This window comes from Kryptolebias marmoratus, linkage group LG19 (genome assembly GCF_001649575.2).
Source record: "Kryptolebias marmoratus isolate JLee-2015 linkage group LG19, ASM164957v2, whole genome shotgun sequence".
Classification (NCBI taxonomy): domain Eukaryota; kingdom Metazoa; phylum Chordata; class Actinopteri; order Cyprinodontiformes; family Rivulidae; genus Kryptolebias; species Kryptolebias marmoratus.
This window is the reverse complement of record NC_051448.1, coordinates 6,873,192-6,894,383: the sequence shown is the minus strand read 5'-3', so window position 1 is coordinate 6,894,383 and position 21,192 is coordinate 6,873,192. Positions and strand designations below refer to the sequence as shown.

Sequence of the window (21,192 nt, the reverse complement as noted above, 5' to 3'; positions counted from 1 at the left end):
AATAGCTGAAAAATTGTGGAAGGAGATAGGTGCCAAAAAACGTACGGAATAGTTAAAGAATAGATAATAGATAATAGATAATAAAGAGAAACAGGAAAACAATGGTGTGAATGCTTAAAAGCATTCACACAATAATAATAGATAATAAAGAGAAACAGGAAAACAATGGTGTGAATGCTTAAAAGCATTCACACAATAAAGAAATACCTTACTTTGCTTTATGATTTTGAAGTAGTTGTCTCGTTATTTTGCTTCTAGAATAGAAGAATTTACAAATGAATCTGTGATTTTTAAAATATAATATCCTAAAATAAAGCTCAAAGCATTGCAAATTGCTTTACAAGGCTACTATTTTTGTTACTATTATTTTGCTACTATTATTTGTGTATTTGTGTATATGGAGTTAAAAAAACCCACATTCAATATTAGATTAAAAAAGAGCATTTTTATTGTCTTTATTAAAATAGAAGAAGAAGAAAACCAAGATGCAAAAGACTGGTTGTTTTGCATCTTTTAGAGAGTATACACACAGTGACTCTATTGTAAATTAAATACATATAAAACTAATCTTATTAACTATAAAAATATTATGAGGCTTTTAAAGTAAGTAAGAAAATGGTGCCTTTATCATAGCTTTAAATTAAATAATATATCCATCCATCCATCCATCCATCCATCCATCCATCCATCCATCCATCCATCCATCCATCCATCCATCCATCCAATTCCAGTTACAGAATCCCCTTGTTCCTGTAAACGGTTCCCGCAGCTGTAATTTGATCCAGCGCCGTCGGCACGTCCCGGTACGTAAAACAAGCGCACCTCTGCGCTCTTGGTGCTTAGTGCGCTTGCGTCAATGTGTCTGAGGGCCCGCGAGCTGCTAGCGTGCTAAAACAACGCACTGAACGTTTGCGATACTTTCGCTACCATTAACCTTTTCTTTTTACGACATTTTATTTCTTTATATGCGACCCAGTTAAGTGGTATGTATATATGGACAGTTTTAGATTTACTTTGAGCTCGTGTTTGGCCTGCCAAAAGCAGTTCTGTACGTTAGGTAACGTCAGCTCCGAGCTATTAGCTTAGCCTACTTAGCTGTGCCGGGTAGCGTGCTCGGTGCTAGCTTTAGCTAACTTAGCTGCTTGTTTGTTGTACTCTCCCCTTTTTTGTTATTTACATGATTAAGAATTAATTATTTCTTAAAAGCGTTTGGCCTAATGGTATTTAATTAGCGGGTGCCACCCCACCAAGTTCAGCTGATTTTGGTGACGTTTCTGGAAATTCGAGTGTCAGTTTGTAAATACCGACACGATTCAGTGTTTTCTTTCCTTCCTCCCTGTGCTGTCAGAAAAAAAACTAACGTTCTTACAGGATTTTTGTTTTTGTGCAGTATTTATAACTCTTGAGCTGTTAATGTGTGGATGTTCTTATACCTTGCACAGGATTCTAATAGGGTTTCATGTGTTTTCATTACAGGTCACATTAATTTTCAGAATGTCCTTCCCTCCTCATTTAAACCGGCCGCTGTTGCCTCCTCCTGGGATTCCTCCTCAGTATGCTGGTTTCCCCTCAGGTAAACACCTATTTTTTACAGCACATATAGTAGCAGCCCTGTGTTGACGGATATGTTCAGGTTGAATTCTAATATTGCTGCATTGTTGGAAAATAAAAGCACCATTACTCATTATTTGTGTGAACTTAAGCCTCGTTTCCTAGCGGTTTTTGTCTGATGTGTGTTTTGTTTGGCTGTTGCAGGAGCTCCGATGATCCCGGTCCACATGGGCCTAATGGCCCCCACCCCTGCAGTCATGGTTCAGTCTGTTCCTGTCGTCAGTAAGCCTCCCGTTCCAAAGAAAGACCTTTCTGCTTTGCGAGCCAAAGACGATGAGAGCAGCGGCCCCACTACCACTGTGTTTGTTGGGAACATATCAGAAAAAGCTTCTGACATGCTGATCAGACAGTTGCTGGCGGTGAGATGTTAAAAAAATATATCTAAGTCCCTTAATAAAGTTTAAAATTATTCATTTAATGCAGTGGTCTTCAATCCTGGTTCTCAAGGCCACTATCCTGCATGTTTTACTTGTTTCTCTGCTCCAACACACCTGATTTGAATCAGTGGGTGATTAACAGGCTTCTGCAGAACATGAAGAGGTAATTTAACCTCTGAATCAGGTGTTTTGGAGCAGGGAAACAAATAAAACATGCAGGATAGTGGCCCTCGAGGACCAGGATTGGAGACCCCTGTTCTAATGGATTAAATGCTGCACCAAGTGTCTGAGTTGATTCTTTCCCCTTCTTCAAACAACCAAACCTGCTATATTTATGGTTAAATTTAGTAACAAAGAGTTGTGAAAAATTACATGTGTAAACAGTAACATTACTCCTTTTACCATGTTTGATATTTTTAAATTTTTTGTCATTAAATCCACCCATTTTATTGCTCCTTTTACAGAAATGCGGTATTGTTTTGAGCTGGAAGAGAGTTCAAGGAGCCTCTGGCAAGCTTCAAGGTAATTTTTAGCATGCAGTTCAACTGCCAGTAAGTCAGGAAAACCTTCATTAATTGTTATCTTGAGTGTTAAGCTCTTAATTTGCTGTATTCCGTTTGGCCCAGAAATGCAAAATGCAACAAAACCTTCAGAAAATAATAAAAAGGTTCTTCCCCATAACTGTTGCTGGGTGTGGGTTTATAAAATGAACTCTGAGTTACTTGTTTGTCACAAGATTACCTCTTAAGGTGGAATCTCGCCGGGTTGTGAATGTTGGAGACTAGTTGGTAGTCGTCGCCTATGTTTGTGCGCACAGTTTGCAAAACTATATTTTGTGGAGCACATTGTTTAGTTGCCCACATGGTACCTGCTTCAGTTTGCTTTGTCAGCTGCCCTCATGTTTATGATTCAGTCTACAGAAGAACACTTTTGAAACAAAGACAGGCAGATATGGTCCAGTTTGTTTAATTATTTACTTTTGGTGTGATTTTTAGACCTAAACTTTAGTTCTGGATGTTTTCAGCTTTTTTTTGTTTGTTGGTTTGTTTTTTGTGATAACATGGAAAACTGTCATGTTTTTAAAGTTCTGTTGCACCTTTCACCCCAAGCTTCACAGTTTAAAACTGATCAGGACTATTTCATCGTCTACTTTGTATCTTTCTGGTAAAAACTTAAATATTGCCTCTTCCGTTTATTCCCTCTGAACTCTCTGTTGCAGCCTTTGGTTTTTGTGAATACAAAGAGCCAGAGTCCACCTTGCGAGCTCTGCGGTTGCTTCACGACTTGCAGATTGGAGACAAAAACCTGCTAGTGAAGGTGGACGCAAAAACTAAATCTCAGCTGGATGAGTGGAAGGCCAAGAGGAGGACCGCTAATGGGGTAAGAGGTTATTTTTTCAGGAGTTACTGCTGCTGGTTATAAGTTTGATTAGTCTGTCTGTCTGTGTTACCCTCTGGTATTCCTCACTCCAGACCTACAAACTGCTGCACATTTCTTTGTTCAGATAAAAATATATATATCTATTTATCGTAACATCTCAACTGATAACTCCCTCTGTATCGGCAGACTAAAAAGGCAGAGGGAGGTGGAGGAGAAGAAGAGGAAGAGGTTCTTGACGAGGAAACAAAGAGGAAAGATCAGATTGTCAAAGAGGCCATTGAGGGGTTGATGCGGGAATACGCCGCAGAACTGAACGCTCCCTCTCAGGATGAAGAGTCCCAGCGACGAAAAAGAAAAAAGGAAAAGAAAGAAGAGGTACAACCACATATGGTTGTTTTCACTTTAAGCTTGTATCGATTGCCTTTTTTGAGATAAAAAGTGATGTAAACCTTGTTTTTTTTAAGTTTTTCTTTTATATGTTGTTCTTCACAGGATGACATTAACACCATTGACATTGAAGAGGACAAGAGAGACCTGATTTCCAGAGAGATTAGTAAATTTCGTGACACTCACAAGGTAAAATGACTTTTTTTAAATCTTGTAATTGACATTACAGGTTTTGGACTGCAGTTTCTCACGTAGTTCACATTTAGTCTGCAACACTTGATCTCAGCAACATGAATACTGCGTGCACAGATTGGCCGTCTCTAAAATCTACAACACTATCCTTATTGTTTACGCCCATTACCGTAGAGAATAATTCACATTCAGCCTTCACAACACATTTTTACCTCAGGCCTAATTTGAAACCGCCGTAGTGAAACTATTAGGTGTGATCATTAGAGATTCATTTCTTCATTCATTACACAAAAATGCATGGAGACGATGTAAAGTTACCTTAAAGCTAATCTATTCATTAAACCCCACCATTATGATAGTGATCATATGGTGACTAAAGCAAGATGAATCTCAGAGCTTTGGAAAAAGTTGCCAGGATAAGGATGTAAGTATCATCCTTCTTTTATTATATACATATACTGGGCGTCCCCCTCTGGAGGACTTGCATTGGGGCAACTGCACAGCTTTTCAGTGACCGGGGTTTCAAAATCTCCTCAATTCAGCCAATCATTTGACAACATAAATACTCACCTAAGTCATGGTCGTTGATGCAGGACAGCTTTGGCAGTTCCCTGAAGTCTGGAGAGTCAGTGAACCTGTGCGAGTTCTCTGTAAATTATAATCTGTCTTAATGATGTTCATGTTGAAGCACAAGGACTCAATAACTACTGCAGTGACTTTTACCGTAACCTTTATTATGCTAGTGTAGAGTGGGGGCGCCCTCTCCACAGCAGTATGACGATCTGAAGCCTGACAAGGTAAGTAGTCTGTCTGTGCGTGTTGTTGGATCTCTCATCTGTTCTTTTCCTCTTACTCAACATCATACCATGCCTTTTTTTTCTCTCTCCTTTTATTTTGTTTTATTACATTTGCGAGACAGATTACTGGCTTTAGCCGACTCGTGAAGAGCATAGAAATACACAGTTTTGTTCTTTTTAATAAGATTCAAGCCAACTAGGAAATAGATTTAGCCAAAAACATCAAAAAACAATAAACAGATTTATTACTCTAGCTTTTTGGAATTTGGGAATAATTTTTCCTCTAAGTTAAAACCAAATTATCAGAGGACGTGAAACTATTTGACAGTCTGTTAAATGCAAAGATGGAGATTATTTTACATGTTCGTTTTGTGCATGTTGTGAGGTATTTAACAGGGTCTAGTAGTCTCTGTGGAGGTAAGTAAGAAGCATACACTGTAGAACAGAAATAAAAGCATGGGCTAGCTTAATTGATGAAATGCCAGGAGGTTTATTCATAAACTCAGTTTGGTTTTTCATTTTTGACTTGTTGTCGGTAGTTGTTTTACAAGTTTGGTATCAAAGCTCTTTTTGAATTTTAAATTTTAAATGTACCGTTTTTTTTCTTTTAATTTTGACATCAAATATTTAAGATGAAAATCTTTTCTAGAATAAACACTAATTTTTAATGAGTTAGATACAGCTTTAATGTTGACTAAAAAGTTGGAAGACTTTCATGGATATGCTTAAAATAAAAAGGGGGGGCTCTTTCACAAAACATCGCCACAAAATGGCTGCAAAGACCAGCCCGTCTTTATGCTTTATACTTTATGCTGCTGATGTAGCCGACCACGTCCCGCACAGACGTGAGCATTCAGAAATGAAGCGAGCACCGTGGAACCAAAAGAGGCTCAACTCATTAAATGTGTGATGGACGTCACCCTCGTATCATTTTCAAAACATGACAAATGAACTCAATTTAGCGATTCTCTTTGTGGTAGAATAATTTTTCAAACTAAAGCAAAGATTACTGTGCGTCATCGATCTTCCCTGTTTGTTGCTGGTAACCATTTGTCATCACCTAATCATGGTATGAAGCCACAAAGCCAGCTTAACTTTTTACGTCCACCATTTTGGCTTCGCGGGTGTGTTGGTGCTGACCTTCCGCGCCGTTTCAGGCGTTCAGAAGTCACACCAAGGCTTGAAGTGTTTTGTGAACGTGCCCAGGGATTAACTTTATTTATGGATGACCCTTTCTTGCCACTTTGGTGTCCATCTAGTGCAGATAATGCTTGCTGTTAAAATAAGATGGCCATACCTGAACGACACACTCCAGAAAGGATTCCCCAAACCTCTGGATGAGCTTCATTTATCTTTCAGTTGCAGATTATGTTAAAATCTCACCTTGTTGGATGAAACGTAGTTCACCTGACATAAAGCCAAACAAACAAACTGGTTCAGATCCTAAAATAACCTCACTAGAACCATATCAGTCTCAAATCTTTGTTTTGTTCCAAGTTTTCTTTTCTTTGGTTATATTATACCCAAGGCTTTCCATCGGTCCGTATTCACTGCTGAGGACCTACACGGGTCCTGTGATCAGTTAGAGGCTACGTTACTCGTGTAACGCCACAATTGTAAGAGAAATGAAAGACACAAATATAATGTTTGTTGCATATTTTTAGCGCACTTCATCAGACGCCTATAAATTTAGCAGAAAATCCCTTGAAGCCTTGTGTGTAATGCCTGTAAAAGGCAGTCGTGGTGTGTGTGTGTGAACAATTAGTCAAGAAGAGCAGCTGAAGACTTCTGCACAGGTAAGACTGCTTCTACAATTTTATTTATCTGTGCAGAAATGTAACTAATGTTCATAATGTTTATTTCTTGATTTGATAACCACACCAAATGCCATGTTACCCATTGAAGTGAAAGATATTGTTGATGATGATGATGATGCTTAAGCAAGAAAAGAAAATCCCATAACATTTTTTCCTTGTATACCGTGTGACCTGCTTTCCTCCCAGGCCTAACTTAAAAGGCTTGTAGGGGCAGCGAAGGGCTGAGTCCATAGTTCAACACCTGTAAGTCACAAACAACTAGTTCAACAAAAAACTGATGCTTTCTGTTTTTGTTTTCCTTGTTCTGAAAGAAGGAATCTTAAGGAGAGAAAAAGTATTGTCTTGTTCTGCGTTTCTCTCGTTAAAAATGCCAAAAATCGAACTTGTTCCACAGATCTTTCCGAACATTTGAGTGGTTTCCAGTTACATTCTCGCTAAATGTAGTTTTATTCAGCAAGTTTGAGGCAACAAAGTGCGCCATGTTGAACAATAAAGTCTCTCTTTGAGATGTCTTTATGTCACGTTGTTCCCAGTTATCAGCTTTTCATTAATCAGAATAGGACATGTATTTCTGTGAAACCCCTCAAAATCTGGAAACTACTTGATCTGTGCACATTTGTAAGCCTACTGCAGCCGCTCACTGGATGTCGCGTGACGTCAGCTGAACCTGCCTGTGTTTTGCTCTGCAGAAACTGGAGGAGGAGAAGGACAAGCGGGAAAAGGAGCGGCTGGAGTTCGAGCGAGAGAGGAGGGAGCGCGAAAAGGAGCGCGAGCGCGAACGGGAACGCCGGGACCGCGAGAGGGAGAAGGAGCGAGAGCGGGAGAGGGAGAGGGAAAGGGAGCGAGAGCGGGAGAGGGAACGGGACAAAGACCGCGACCGCAAGACCAGAGAGCGAGAGCGGGAGCGAGAGAGAGACTGGGACAGGGACAGGAGCCGCGACAGGAGCAACGACCGCAGCCGATCAAGGTGAAGTAAAAAAAAAAAAAACATTTTCACAAATAAACAGACCTGTTAGAAGTTAAAACTTCTTTAATATACAGAACTTAAAGAAATATGGAGCTTTTTATCATTTACTCGTAAAACTGAGCTTCAGATTCTTTAGCTTTAGATGTGGCGACTGTGGCTCAGTGGTTAGAACAGCTGTCCTCCAATAAGAAAGTTGGAGGTTTGATTCCACCGATGTGCCCTGTGAAGTGAAGTTGTCACTCTGATAGTTTGTTGATGTGCCTAAAGCTGGAGTCATGCTTGTGTTTTAGTTTCCTGTGTGTAAAACTGTACTTTATTGTAATATTTACACTCTAATGTTCAGAACAAATACCAGTACTGTGCTTAATCACATTTATATTCAGGAAGAGTTTGAGGCCTGATGTTGTTCAAACTTCTTTTTTTTTTTTTTTTTTAGAGAGTTGAGTCGTGACAGAGAGCGAGAAAAGAAACGGGACCAAGAGGACGAAGAGGAGGCTTACGAACGCAGGAAGCTGGAGAGAAAACTCCGAGATAAGGAGGCAGCATACCAAGAGGTAGGAACGGCAGAAATAAGAGGTGCCGTTAATAATCGTGTCTCCAAAGGTGCAAGATGTGCAGCAAAACACAAAATCCAGAATTCTTAAAGGTTACAGCAACATTTAGTGGCTCAAACTAAATTAGAGCCTTAAAAATGGGACATTAAGGTTAATTAAAAGTTAAGGACTGAACATCCCTGGAGAGCGCCAAAAGAAAAAGCATTTTCATCTTTAAATATCTGATTCGTTAACGTGCAAATATACACCTGTCTGGATCTTACATGATATTGTTTTTGTTAAAGCGCCTGAAAAACTGGGAGCTGAGGGAGAGGAAGAAGGCCAGAGATTATGCCAAGGAGGCCGAAAGAGAAGACGAGCGCAGACGAGAAATGGTGAGAAAACGCTGGAAGAGTCCCTAAAATACAGAACTGTCCTGCTTAATGCTTACTATTTAAAAAAACAAAACAAACAAAACCCACATTTTAGTATAAAATGTGTTCCTAAATGTACTGTGAGCTGGCACTTTGTTCATTCGACAAGCAGTATTACATTTTGAGGTTATTTAAGTTAATTATGCAGTACTTTCTAATTTATTTATTAGGTCAGAAAATTAAATGATCTTCTGTTAAATAAATTTGATTCATTATGTGGAAGAATTCAACATGAATTTGTCTTAATGCTTTCAGGTAAAAGAAGGCAAACGGTTAAAAGAGTTTCTTGAAGACTACGATGATGACAGAGATGATCCCAAGTATTACAGGTGAGCAGCTACAACATTAAAGAAAGTTAGTTTTATTTGTTGCAAGTTAAATTAGTTAAATCTAAATTCACTCATTTTTCTGTGAGGAGGATTTAAATCTGATACCTTTGTGTTGCACAGATGCATGATAAATGAAATATGTTCAAATTTAGGTATTGCATGAATATTTAATGTGACAGACTGATGTTGCTGAATAAAATCTGTTTAATGTTGCTGTGATCTAAATCTAACTCGGCAGATCATTCAACACTGCGGCTATGAGGGCTGATGTTTTCTCTGCGACCCCTAGGGGCAGTGCGCTGCAGAAACGTCTCAGAGACAGAGAGAAGGAGATGGAGGCAGACGAGCGTGACAGGAAGAGAGAGAAGGAGGAGCTGGAGGAAATCAGACGGAGGCTGCTAGACGAGGGACATCCAGACCCAGACGCAGAGCTGCGCAGGGTATGCTTCTCTGACAAAATCCTGTGTGTGTCTTTGCCTGTGTCTGCGTGGAGAGAGTAATCAGGCTGCCTGTTTTTGTGAAGGTCATTTTATCATCTGAGCCTCTGCATTTCTGCACACCACAAAACATGTCCAGCTTTCATTGTCTGATGACCTTTTTATGTAAAATGCAGCACTTGGGTGACAGTTCTGCTTGTTATTGGCGCAGATGGAGGAGGAAGAGGAGGAGCGACTGAGACAGCCCCCCATCATCCCAGAGCCTGAACCCGAGGAGCAGCGCGACCGCCACAGGAGTTCGCGAGACCACCGGGAGCGCAGGCAGGAGCCGGAAAAGGTAGAGCCCCGCTCGCGGCCCAGCCACTCCGACGAAGAGATGGAAGAGGGTGAGGAGGAGGATTATGACAACGAAGAAGAAAACCCCAATGTAAAGCCACAGTTGAAGCCCACGATGCGGCCCATCACGGCTGCACCCTCTGTGTCATCGGCGAGCGGCAACGTGTCTCCCAACACTCCGGGAGACGAGTCGCCCTGCGGCATCATCATCCCTCACGAGAACTCTCCCCCGGACGCTCTGCCGCAGGAGGAGCACCGGCCGAAGATCGGCCTCAGCCTTAAACTGGGTGAGTTTAAGCCCCTGTCTTTTCTGGAAGGTTATGGTCATGGTAGAGCTAAAAAAAAAAAAGTGTCTACTATTGGAAATAAATCAGCAACATTTTGAACAGGTGATTCTCAGGCAAACGCCTTGTGAAAAATTAAAAAAATAAATCCGACCCTTTTAAAAGAGTCGCCTAAGTACCTTCAGAACAGCTGCCCAAATCTGTACGGTTATAAACTTTAATGATTTAAAATTAAAGAAGCTTCTGGACAAGTTGAGTCTTCAGCTTTTAATGTAGATGTTCAAGTTTGATCTTATTTTCATATATAATAATGATACTGTTTCATGGAAGTGGCAGTGCTATAAACATGAATCCATGTATGAAAACACTTTTAAACAGAATTTATGTAATTTTAGTGGATGCTTCACATGATGCAGTGACAAACTGTCAAGTGGCTAGAAAAGAAACATTATCCTTTAAAATATAGACAAAGCTTTGTCTATATTTTTAAAAATATTTGTTTATTCTAAAGCCAAATGTCTGAATGTGAATATAATGATGTGAGCATGTCAAGAGAACTAAAGAGAAATATAATGAATAGTGAAACAATTACAAAAAGTTCCACACTGACCAGATAGTTTGGTTTGTTTCAAATAATGTTTTGTGTAAATTTGAACCACATCATAGTTCTCATTTACTTCATGACACTCAGGTACCATTTATTGTGACAAATGAGTCACAATAAATCATAAAACCCACTAAACCTTGTTTTTCTACATCCACTACATGCAAATTAAACAGAGAGGAGGGTGGGGGTCTGCCAGGGTTTTTAGGATGGGGGGTGAAGTGAGCTATGTGTTTTATAAAAGCTGGGAAAAGCTGCGCTCCTAGAGAATTAGATGCAGACGGCTAGAAATGGGCATTAAATTTATAATCTATATTCCCATTACGCCGTCCAGCCTGTGGTGCAGTCCTGCGTTTTACAGAGGTGGTCTCGAGTAAACAAGTTTTGCGACAAGGATGGAAGAAGTTAATGATGTTAATGATGTTCTCAGGTGCTACAGGAAGCCCCAGCCAGCCCAACGTGGGCAAGAGGAAGAAGTTGCCGGTGGACAGCGTCTTCAACAAGTTTGACGACGAAGAGGCCGACGAGCAGCCACGCAAGCGGAAGCTGGTGCCCCTGGACTACGACGACGAAAAGAGCCTCGGCGTGGACGGCGCCGGCCTCTCCAGCATAAAGGGAGGCAACGCTGAGGAGAAACACAAACACATCAAGAGCCTGATCGAAAAGATCCCCACAGCGAAACCCGAGCTGTTCTCTTACCCACTGGACTGGTCTATGGTTGACACGGTGAGGATCGGAGCAACGGGCTGATCTTTGTCACATTTCTGTGCCTTTGATTGGAGGTTGTAGCTGAGAGCTGACTTTAGAACGTTAGCTTTGTGTTTTTAAAACGCCCAACAGCTCGAAGTCATTTGTATTTGATGAATGGTCTGATCTCTTTGTTTTCCTCGCTGGTCTGATCTAAATAATCTGAAAGCATTTCTGTGATCTCTTGTTTTCTAGACATTAATGGAACGACGGGTCCGGCCCTGGATCAATAAAAAAATCATAGAGTACATCGGCGAGGAGGAACCGACATTAGTGGACTTTGTGTGCTCCAAGGTATTAATCAGACTGCAGCCATTAAATGTCGTCTTTAGTTTGGATTTGAAGGGAAAGTAAAGTGATGTTTTGTTTCTGTTCTCAGGTGATGGCTCACAGTATGCCACAGAGTATCCTGGATGATGTCGCTATGGTGAGTAACATTTCTCGTGTTGGATTCAGTGGCTTCAGACCGAACTGCAAAAGTAAAATAGGCTTTTCCTTTTTACTTTAATCTGCCAAATCCAAACCAAAACTGACAGAACGTCTGAAAAGTTTCGACCACGTTGGCGCCTCGTGTTTTCTGAGTTGTAGTCTGGCGGCTGCAGGTTTTGATTTGGTTGTCCCTTTGCTCCTGCTCAGGTTCTCGATGAAGAAGCTGAAGTCTTCATAGTAAAGATGTGGCGGCTACTTATTTATGAAACCGAAGCGAAGAAAATCGGACTGGTGAAATAAGTGTAACCACCAAACCAAGAGGAACCCCCCCCCCCCCGTGGTGTATAGTAGTGTAGTGAAATCGTCACCCTAAACAGACTCTACCTGCAGGTTCTGCTCATTCTCACATTTCCACCAGATGTTTTTTTTTCCCTCCCCACCCCAACACTCTGCTCAACACGCCTCATCTGTGTGCAGGTGCTGTTCTTGTTGCTGTGTAAATAGTGACGTTTAGCTTAAATGAGAACTTTTGAAAGCTGTCACGGCGGCGTTTGTTGGTCCTGTAATTTTATTTTCATACCTGACAGTTTGACTTAGTTAGCTGAATGTGGACTTTAAAGTTGTTTTTTTAATGGGGGTATTTATTATGGGTTGAAGCAACTCGAGCCTATTTTTAAACTTTCCTCATCACATTCCTGGTAAGTTGGGATGTTTATGTCCACAAAGACCTCAACATGAAACATCTACAGTACTTATCTGTCTACTGACATCCTAACCACTGTAGGAAGAAGAGCTCAGAGCAGGGACAGTTATCTGAACTTGTGAAGACCTCCATTGTATTTTTTTTGTATTCTTGAACATTTGATTAAACTTTTTTTTAAGAAGTTTTATTTTCCATGCGTGAGCAGAGAAAGGCACTGAACGACACACTGAGATGAAAATTTCCAGAATTTTATTGATTTCACTCGAGCTGAAGAAGCAGGTTGTGCTGGAAATGATTTCCAGCTGAAGTCACCTCTGAATGCTGCAGATCGTCAAGCCTTCAGTCAGTCACATCCAGAGGTGAAGCGCCGTGGATACTGAAGACACTGGGCTCTTAAACAAAGAGGTAAGTGAAGGCCACTGCCTGTAAACAGCTTCTGGTTGTTGATTCAGATGAGCATACGTAAAATAGAAACTATACTGCTGTTTAACACGTGTAACCATCTCTCTGTCCATGTTGGGTTATCTTCATATACGTCTGCCAATTGAGTAATAAAATGCCATTTAACGTTTGTAATGTTAAAGTAGAACAGTGACTGGACCCAGGTCTGTCCACAAATGACAATTTCTTCCACTGAGGGCCGACTCTAGTCTTCTGTTTTGGCCTCCATCTCCTCTGCGTCGTCGTCTCCGTCCACCTCGGCGTTCTCCCTTTCTAACCTCTCCAGCTGCCGGGCGAGCTCTGTCTCATCCGTGTCCGTCACCACCTTGGGCTGTGGAGCACCACGGAGAGTTTAGTTTAAATCTTATCAAATTCTCAGGTTTTATAAAGAAAATAAAGGAAAGTTCCTCTGCTGGTTGGTCTGTTGAAACAATCTACAACTTTCCGTGTTTTGGTAAGGCTGAGTTTGTTTCTATCTAATGGTACACATCTTGTTTTTCCTCTTAGTGTTTAAGCACCTGAGCTTGCAAGTAGGATAAAACATGAAACAAGCTTTTACTTCACTAAACTTGTCAGTTTTCCTTGAATGAAAGGGGAATAATAACTAATGGGTGAGCAGCTTTTAATAGATGCCTTGTTAAAAAGAGTGAAGTCTCACCTCCATCTGGATGTTAAAGACACCTCGCTTCTCTTCAATCTTCTCCTTGATAGCAGCCATGGCCTGGTTGAGGACAGACAGGCCCTCTGTTCGCTCCAGGGTGGTCGTCGTCATCACGTAGCGAGGAGGAGCGATCAGGTTAATCTGCAAGATCAGACCAGACGTAGTGGCAGTTTATCGATAAAGTAGGAGTCTGCAGGTTTTTAAAAATTTAGTCAGCATTTAGGTATGAGACGATTACCTTGATGGGCATGGACTCTGTGGAGCAGCCCAGACCAGCCCTCAGAGCTTCCTTTACTGCATCAATACCTTCATATCCATAGCATGCCACTTCAATGTCTGCAGCAGAAGAAGAGAAAGCTATTGAGGTTCAACTGAAATATTCCAATAATAAATAAAAGACCCCAAAATGCATATCGAACCTGCTCTGATTTTGACGGCCTGCGGAGTGAGTCGCCTGTTGATGTTATCGATCAGCACGTTCCTCTCCTCCTCTGTTAAATCCAGACCATCCAGAATGGTGGGATCTCTGCAAAAACAACCTTCAGTAAGAACTCAGAGGTATCCAGGACTCTCAGGTGTGTCTCTCTGTGGGACTTACGATACAGCCTGTTTGAAGACGTCGTAGGCGCCGTATCCCGGTCTCTTGTACTTCTCATCAAAGACCCAGGCGGTGCGCTGGTACAAGCTCTCCAGCTGCTCGTCCTTACTGTATTCCAGCACCTCTGCCACGTGTCGCAGGATGCTGTACACCTGAACGCACGGAAGGGTCAAATGATCAATAATAAACATAAGAAAACCCATTTATGTTGTCTGGTATTTCACTAACGAAGTTTAGAATCAAAACAAATGTGACTTACGGTTTTAGATTTAGTGAATTTGTCTTCGCACTTGATGGCCTCCTCTGGTGAAACTCTTCTTTTTGATAAATCAATGTATCCTGAAGGAAAAACAAGAAAGTGAGTCAGTGTTAATGTTTTTATAGAACAAATCTGATTCAGTATTCGTTAATAAAAACACCTCAAAGTGAACCTAAGCACACTGTGTTACCTATGAATAAAAATAGGTATTAAAGCAGGTAATTAACAACTTACATTTTGCTTTGAGGGTTCAAATAGTATCAGTTTGCTTAAGTAAAAGATTAGCACTGATAAATTAATCAGTCAACAGTTAATTCTGGTTTTGTCAGGTGAAAGACAAAATTGTTACAAAGTAGCTTTGACATTAAGTATTTATTTAACTGTAGTTAGATTTTTCATTCTGAAGTGATTATGTTGTAAAACGGCAGCATTAGATCCCAGAACAATGAAATATCCAAGCTGTTGTTCTCATCGAGAGAATTATGACCCGAATGCTTCCTGCAAGAAACTTCGTAAAGTTCTCTAAAGAACCTGGAGGGGTAAAAAGGCTGCCACTTTACACACCAAGTGTGGGCTGGAGCTGCAGAATAAATTCGAATTTATCATAAACACAATTTCAATTATATATTAAGTATGCAGTCATGTTCTGCTGCTGATATTAGATTTGGTCAATCCAACAGATTCTCCCCTGCTTTAGATGACAGAAGAGAAAATGAGGAACATGTGGGTTTATTGCCGGAATAATAAATAATAATATCTAATATCGTGCAGCCTTGATGTAGAGCATTTATTGCCATGATGACATCAGCTGAGATAAACCTACATGTTCTCTTCATGTGCATTCAGAGGAGCGGAGATCCGCCTTGTTACCATATTCGTCTACGATTTATTGGCATCTTTCACAATGTTAATATTGGTGTATTGATATTAATGTATTTCTAATATACCGTGCAGCCATATTTTAAACCAAATCCGTCTGGAACGGTCAGCACTCACCCTTCTCTTTGTCAACTCGAATGACGACGACGCACTCGTTGCGACCTATGCGGATGAGCTTGTTGATGGAGCGGATACGTCGACGCGACAGCTCGCTCAGGAGGATCATGCCCTCGATGTTATTGTACTCCAGGAGGCTGACGTAGGCTCCCATCTCGGCGATAGACCTGACGTTCACCATCACGACGTCCTCCACCTCGGGGAACCGGTGCTGGTAAAATCGACAACTGAGCCCCGGCATCTCTGAGGACACAAACGGCAGGAGAAGATGAGATTCTAAAACTGAAACTCAGCCAGTGAAGCGTCTCAAATGACTGAAGAAAGGTGGCGGGTTGTACCAAAAAGATCAAAAGTGTTCAATCCTGGTTCTCAAAGGCCACCATCATGCATGAATGCAGAACTTGAGGAAAATAAATCAGCCTTTAAAACAACTAAAACATGCAGGACAGTAACCCTCAAAGACCAGGATTGGACACCACTGTTCTAAAGGAACATTACAAGAACAGGGAGTTGAAAACAATCATTTTGCCATCCTGAGGCACTAATTTTTAGACAGAAATCTTTAAAGGTTTTAGTCAAGAAACAATGAATTGTAGAATGAAAAAAGCAAATCTACAGTACAACAGCCACTGGTTTAGACATTAAAGATTATTACTTTTGTTTCATTTCTATCAATAAATAAAGAAATAAATCGATGTCAAGGACTTCCAGATTAGATAGAAGTCCTGTTTATTTCATGTTGGGCTTAGATTTCACTAAATGTTATTATTGTGATGAATAATTTCAAATAAAAGCTAACGTTAAAACCACCATCTCTTGACAATAATTTCACAGATTAGATTAAAGACACCAAGTAAACACCACAGCATTTTTATGACACATTTGACTTTTTAAAGCGCCTCAGAGAGGATGTGTCAATTTGGAAGCATAGAGGAGCAGTAAACCGTGCCGTCACATCTTATCTGAACCAAACAGCGACAACAGAAAACGACTAATTAATGCAAAAAAGTAAAGAAGCAGTTCGTGGAAACGGGTTCTGCAAGCTGCGGCTCTTTGGTCTCTCTGGAGCTTCAACCACAACTAATATGGAAATTAATAATAATCAAATTTATAACCATGATAGAAAAACAACAGAAATATGGCTACTAAGAATACGAAGTAACAGCATGGCTTTAATGAAAACTGAATATTATTAGAAGTAAATTAACCTCTGCCTTTATGACAGGAAACTCATTAAGTCACAATTAAACGTCCAATAAACTGGACTAATTTATATCTTTACTCTAACTAAAGGTTTAATTATTATTATCTTCAAGTAGGATACTTGAATTAATTTATTTTAATCAGTTTGGTTGTTTTCTTTGTTCTAACATAGAAATATCAAGAACCAACAACAGATTATAATCTCACAGACTATATGTTTTTACATGTAGTATTTACATACATTTTAATATATTTATATAGCACTGGGCTGTGTTATTTAAACCTTTAAGTATGGTTTGCAGCTTTGGGTAAAGTTTTATTTAGCTGGATAAAAGAGAAAGAATGCCTGCTTGGGATGTAAAAGCTGCAGACCACTGTCCAAGGATAAAACAACCAAACCCTCTGGGAAGTTAACAAATTAACTCTTAAATCAAAATACTACATTTAAATAAACCTAAGCTTAATCTAACCCTGCAGAGTCACTGAACATCATCATTTCCACATAATAAACTTCAATTAAAAAAAACAACCATACAAGTAATACAACATATTAAGAGTTCTGTTGGTATCACTTCATATTAATAGTATTTTCTGTAAACTTTAACCAGTAAAGCCTAAATGTACCTTAACTTATGGGAGTTCATTATTTTACACCACCAAGATAAACGCAAACTCTCCAACATTTAGCATAACGTTTGACACTATCTGAACTAAAACATTCACCAGATTCTGGGTAATTCTTTATATTATTGGCAGGAGGACCTTTCTGCAGCTTTGGTAGTTTTTTTTTTCCCCTTTTTTATCTTTGAATGGGATGATGCAATGCTGACAAATCGGCTTTCTTAGTTTAAGACCAAAAAAAAAAGGGTATAATAAATTTGAAGACGAAACAAAGCCTTTTAACAACAGTAACATAATACTACAAATACACATATTTGGTTAAAATTGTAGCATTGGATACTAACTGTGAAAAAACCCCGTTTAATTGAGTATAAAAGCAGTTACTTTAGTGTTAGCTTCCCGGCTAACCCGGTTCGCAGATCACATGCGGCTGCGGAGGCTACATGGTTAGCTCGTAGCAGCCGTCTCCTCCCCGGCCCAAACCCCTCCTCTGTCAGGTAAAAACTCACCTGTGTCATGGGGTTACACAGTGACAAAGTGGAATAATCTGCGCTGGACGCGTTTAAATGCCCCTCTCTGTTGTCCCTTGGTTGATAATGTGATAAGGGGGGAGAAAAGTCGGGCCCGTTAGCTCACATTCGTGGGTGTGCTAATTTTCTCTTGACCCGGAAAGGATTGCGCCGCGCATGCGCAGAGCACATTGTCGGTTGGGTCACATGACCAGGGGCCAGCTGATCATCGCGGACGGACAAGATCACGACCATTAGCTTGTGCTGTGAGCACTTAATTCTGCTCTTAGAGCTCTTGTTTTGTTATTAAATACACGCTGTAGTAGTTTATAAATTAAAACAACGTGAAGCTAATCGGTTTAGAGCAGATAAGTGAATAGAAAACGGCAGTGGTCGACCAAAAGACGAGAAGATGTCTGGAAAGGAAAGGATCGACATATTCCCCTCAAGAATGTAAGCAGCTTGTTTGCTTGGTGGTTGCTAACCCGCTACAGCTTCTTAACTAATTTATATATTACCTGAATAGCTTTCTATGTATTGAGATTTATTACTTTCTGCATCTCTCTATCCCCCTCTCTCTCTCTACACGGGGTCACAGTTTTATTCTGCACTGCGATTCAGTCATATTTCTCATTTTTTATGAGTGTCAGGCTGCTGTTTAAAAGAGGAAGAGTCCTCCTTTTGTCATGTGATGTTTGTAACATCACATCCAAGTGTGAACGGAGGATCTCTGAGCTCTATTTGCAGCTACAGGAAAGGCTACATGGAAAGACTTGTGCTTTTAGCTCATTCATACAAATTGTGGTGCTTTAAAAACATTTTTGAATGACATGAAATGATCCCACGTATTCCTAAATAGGTGGGAAAAATAGGTTTTTCAGGATGCAGAAGATGCTGAACAAGTAACTATAATGATAATTAACTAATAAAGCTTGTTTTTTTAGTATACTAAAAGAAAAATAACTAAACTCCCTCTATTAAGAAGATTTATAATCTTTTGTCTTTTGGGTTAATCATATTATTATTTTCATAATGAAAAGTGATAAGGCTGAAATGATTTCATTTTTAATATGTATTATTTACCCGTGGAAAATAACTAAAAACCAAGTTATTAGTACTGGTATAGGCTAAGAAAACTTACAAAATAAAACAATCCTGACTCCATTATAAGCTGTAAGACAACCTAAAAAAAGAAAATAAGAGGAATTATATTATATTTTATCACTCAAGGTCCTGTAAGTGTGGATTATGTTTGATGCTGGTGAAGATTTTCAACCATCAGAGCCAGAATAACCACTGAATCAGATTTGTAATAGTTATTAAAATCAACAACCAAAGAGGTGACAAACGGTTGCTGTGCGGTCACCAACCCATCGGGTAAAGTGGTTCTCAGAGCTGAGTGCACCATCAAACGTCCTCTCCTGTGCGTCTGCAGGGCTCAGACCATCATGAAGGCTCGGCTGAAAGGAGCGCAGACCGGCCGCAGTCTGCTCAAGAAGAAGTCCGACGCCCTCTCCATGCGCTTCCGCCAGATCCTGCGGAAAATTATTGAAGTCAGGCAAAAAAAACAAACAAACAAACTGCTACTGCATTTTATTTTTGCACCACATCTAGTCACTTTTGTACACTTACCTGCAACTAATACCATCTGTTAGAACTGTAAGAAATAAATTTTGCCATCACTAATATCAGTCAGTTTAATAACATTTCGAAAGGCACTGATTCAGGTTTCAGATCACAAGAAAAAACTAAGAAACTGCTGATTGAATTTCATGTAGATCTCAACTGTTTATATTTCCTAACGGTGTTTCTTTTCTCTGGTTTTTTAGACTAAAACCAAGATGGGAGAGGTGATGAGAGAGGCAGCTTTCTCTTTGGCTGAAGCCAAATTTACTGCTGGAGACTTTAGGTAAAAATGAGAACACGACGACTTTGATGATTAGTTGAGTTTTGGTGCAGACGTGTCGATAAGTTTCATCTGTTCGCAGCACGACTGTAATCCAGAACGTCAACAAAGCCCAGGTGAAGGTTCGAGCCAAGAAGGACAACGTGGCAGGTTCAAAAGATCCCCTTCTCATTCCGATTATCCCTCAGAGAGATCAGAGACGTTTAATTTCACCGAATTTAAACCCTTTCAGGTGTCACCCTTCCGGTTTTTGAACACTACCAAGAAGGCGGAGACAGTAAGTGGAGCGTGGTTTCTGGGATTAGTTTTCTGGTGGGGGGTGAACCTCAGAGTGCTGAGCGAAGCTGTGTGTGTCTGTCAGGTTATGAACTCACCGGGCTGGCCAGAGGAGGGGAGCAGCTGTCCAGGCTGAAGAGGAACTACGCCCGAGCTGTGGAGCTGCTCGTGGAGTTGGCTTCCTTACAGGTAGGGGGTGCTGTAGCAAATATAGATTAGTGGAGCCTGTTTTTGGCTTTTTAAAAGTGCAAAGATTTTTTTTTTCTTCTTAAAGCCATACTGTATCTAAACAAAAATTAAAAGTTTGTTAAAAACAAACAACCTCTGATTGAATTTTGCTCGCAGACATCTTTTGTCACCCTGGATGAAGCCATAAAGATCACCAACCGCCGCGTGAACGCCATCGAGCACGGTAAACTCGACCTGTGCTGCTAAGAGGATCAAAGATCCTCAGAGCTCGTTTGTTGTTGTGCTTTTAATAATATTTACTCCACTCTGCAGTGATTATTCCCAGGATCGACCGCACTCTCACCTACATCATCACAGAGCTGGATGAGCGAGAACGTGAAGAGTTCTACAGGTGGGAACGTGCCGCTGCGCCGCCGTTCTTTTCATATTTGACCCGTTTAATAAATCACCTGAAACGCTGCACTCTTTTGCATGTGTTCGAAACTGATCCTCTGCTCCGCCAGGCTGAAGAAAATCCAGGAGAAGAAGAAGCAGCTGAGGGAACGGACGGAGCTGGAGATCGCCGCCCGCCTGGCTGCTCTCGGTCCCATCGCCGAGCCGGCCAACATGCTGACGGAGGAGACGGACGAGGACCTGCTGTTTGAGTGAAGCGCCCTGCGGTCCGACGCTCACTATTCTATTTATTCTGTGCCTCTCTGGCCGTGTTTAAATCTTCCTATAAAGTGAGAAAAGTTGTTTTTTTTCCCCTGTGTCCATGGTTGTTATTAGTTGTTCTCCTGTTTCTGTGCTGGAAGGTTCGAATGTTTCCACGTGTCACTGTACAGACAAAAAGTCTATAAATATACAGTATATATATTAAAAAAAAAGAAGAATCACAAAGAATATGTTTACATTTGGTTCAGCAGTAGATATTTCACACATTTCGAGCCGTTGCATGCTGTAAAGCTGGTGGTTGTAGATATGAGAGCGTGTCGTGGAAACCTGTAACTCTCAGGTTCGCTCATATTCCTCTGGAAGGCACTTAAGGTTAAAATGCTGGTAAATTTGTTGATCCTGTAAAACTTTGTCTGATTAAAATAAAAAAAAAATCTCAACATGTCGTCTGAATAAAGATGTTCTAAACAAATCAAAAGTTGCTCTGATTCTTTTGGAGATTTGTGTGTTGCTTT

The 21,192-nt window shown here is 40.5% G+C and overlaps 3 protein-coding genes across 4 annotated transcripts; 2 read left to right on the top strand and 1 right to left on the bottom strand.

Moving 5' to 3' along the window:
* The first annotated feature begins 828 nt into the window (after positions 1–828).
* rbm25b (RNA binding motif protein 25b) lies at positions 829–12,545 on the top strand. Of its 2 annotated transcripts, none has more exons than XM_017411912.3 (17): positions 829–983; positions 1,477–1,573; positions 1,756–1,970; positions 2,453–2,510; positions 3,208–3,368; positions 3,555–3,743; positions 3,861–3,944; positions 7,251–7,528; positions 7,965–8,082; positions 8,367–8,456; positions 8,751–8,824; positions 9,114–9,264; positions 9,473–9,884; positions 10,916–11,211; positions 11,428–11,526; positions 11,612–11,659; positions 11,869–12,545. In XM_017411912.3, the coding sequence occupies exons 2-17, from the start codon at positions 1,495–1,497 to the stop codon at positions 11,959–11,961; spliced, it is 2,445 nt and encodes an 814-aa protein (XP_017267401.1). In that variant the 5' UTR covers positions 829–983; positions 1,477–1,494; the 3' UTR covers positions 11,962–12,545. The 2 variants fall into 2 exon arrangements, with proteins under 2 accessions (XP_017267401.1, XP_017267400.1); XM_017411911.3 differs by having other exon boundaries at positions 9,063–9,264.
* Positions 12,546–12,596: 51 nt separating this feature from the next.
* On the bottom strand, positions 12,597–17,813 carry eif2s1b (eukaryotic translation initiation factor 2, subunit 1 alpha b). Its single transcript, XM_017411913.3, has 8 exons — positions 17,653–17,813; positions 15,320–15,562; positions 14,324–14,403; positions 14,065–14,216; positions 13,886–13,992; positions 13,705–13,802; positions 13,464–13,607; positions 12,597–13,136 (listed from the first exon to the last, which is right to left on the bottom strand). Exons 2-8 carry the CDS (start codon positions 15,558–15,560, stop codon positions 13,011–13,013), a joined length of 948 nt encoding a protein of 315 aa, XP_017267402.1. The 5' UTR covers positions 15,561–15,562; positions 17,653–17,813; the 3' UTR covers positions 12,597–13,010.
* Positions 17,814–17,872: 59 nt separating this feature from the next.
* On the top strand, positions 17,873–21,155 carry atp6v1d (ATPase H+ transporting V1 subunit D). The gene is made up of 9 exons (XM_017412050.3): positions 17,873–18,105; positions 19,088–19,205; positions 19,482–19,561; positions 19,641–19,708; positions 19,791–19,835; positions 19,920–20,023; positions 20,180–20,246; positions 20,336–20,414; positions 20,527–21,155. The coding sequence occupies exons 1-9, from the start codon at positions 18,065–18,067 to the stop codon at positions 20,669–20,671; spliced, it is 747 nt and encodes a 248-aa protein (XP_017267539.1). The 5' UTR covers positions 17,873–18,064; the 3' UTR covers positions 20,672–21,155.
* The last annotated feature ends 37 nt before the right edge of the window (positions 21,156–21,192 follow it).

What these genes read in the sequence shown, in the direction of transcription:
- eif2s1b (XM_017411913.3), bottom strand. Translation starts at nt 15,560, where the DNA reads ATGCCGGGGCTCAGTTGTCGATTTTACCAGCACCGGTTCCCCGAGGTG. An exon ending in TCGAGTTGACAAAGAGAAGG is followed by an intron (nt 14,404 to 15,319) that starts GTGAGTGCTGAC and finishes TTTTTCCTTCAG; the next exon opens with GATACATTGATTTATCAAAA. An exon ending in AATTCACTAAATCTAAAACC is followed by an intron (nt 14,217 to 14,323) that starts GTAAGTCACATT and finishes CCGTGCGTTCAG; the next exon opens with GTGTACAGCATCCTGCGACA.
- atp6v1d (XM_017412050.3), top strand. Translation starts at nt 18,065, where the DNA reads ATGTCTGGAAAGGAAAGGATCGACATATTCCCCTCAAGAAT. An exon ending in TTTACTGCTGGAGACTTTAG is followed by an intron (nt 19,562 to 19,640) that starts GTAAAAATGAGA and finishes ATCTGTTCGCAG; the next exon opens with CACGACTGTAATCCAGAACG. An exon ending in GAACGTGAAGAGTTCTACAG is followed by an intron (nt 20,415 to 20,526) that starts GTGGGAACGTGC and finishes CTGCTCCGCCAG; the next exon opens with GCTGAAGAAAATCCAGGAGA.
- rbm25b (XM_017411911.3), top strand. Translation starts at nt 1,495, where the DNA reads ATGTCCTTCCCTCCTCATTTAAACCGGCCGCTGTTGCCTCCTCCTGGG. An exon ending in AGCCTCTGGCAAGCTTCAAG is followed by an intron (nt 2,511 to 3,207) that starts GTAATTTTTAGC and finishes TCTCTGTTGCAG; the next exon opens with CCTTTGGTTTTTGTGAATAC. An exon ending in CGGCCTCAGCCTTAAACTGG is followed by an intron (nt 9,885 to 10,915) that starts GTGAGTTTAAGC and finishes TGATGTTCTCAG; the next exon opens with GTGCTACAGGAAGCCCCAGC.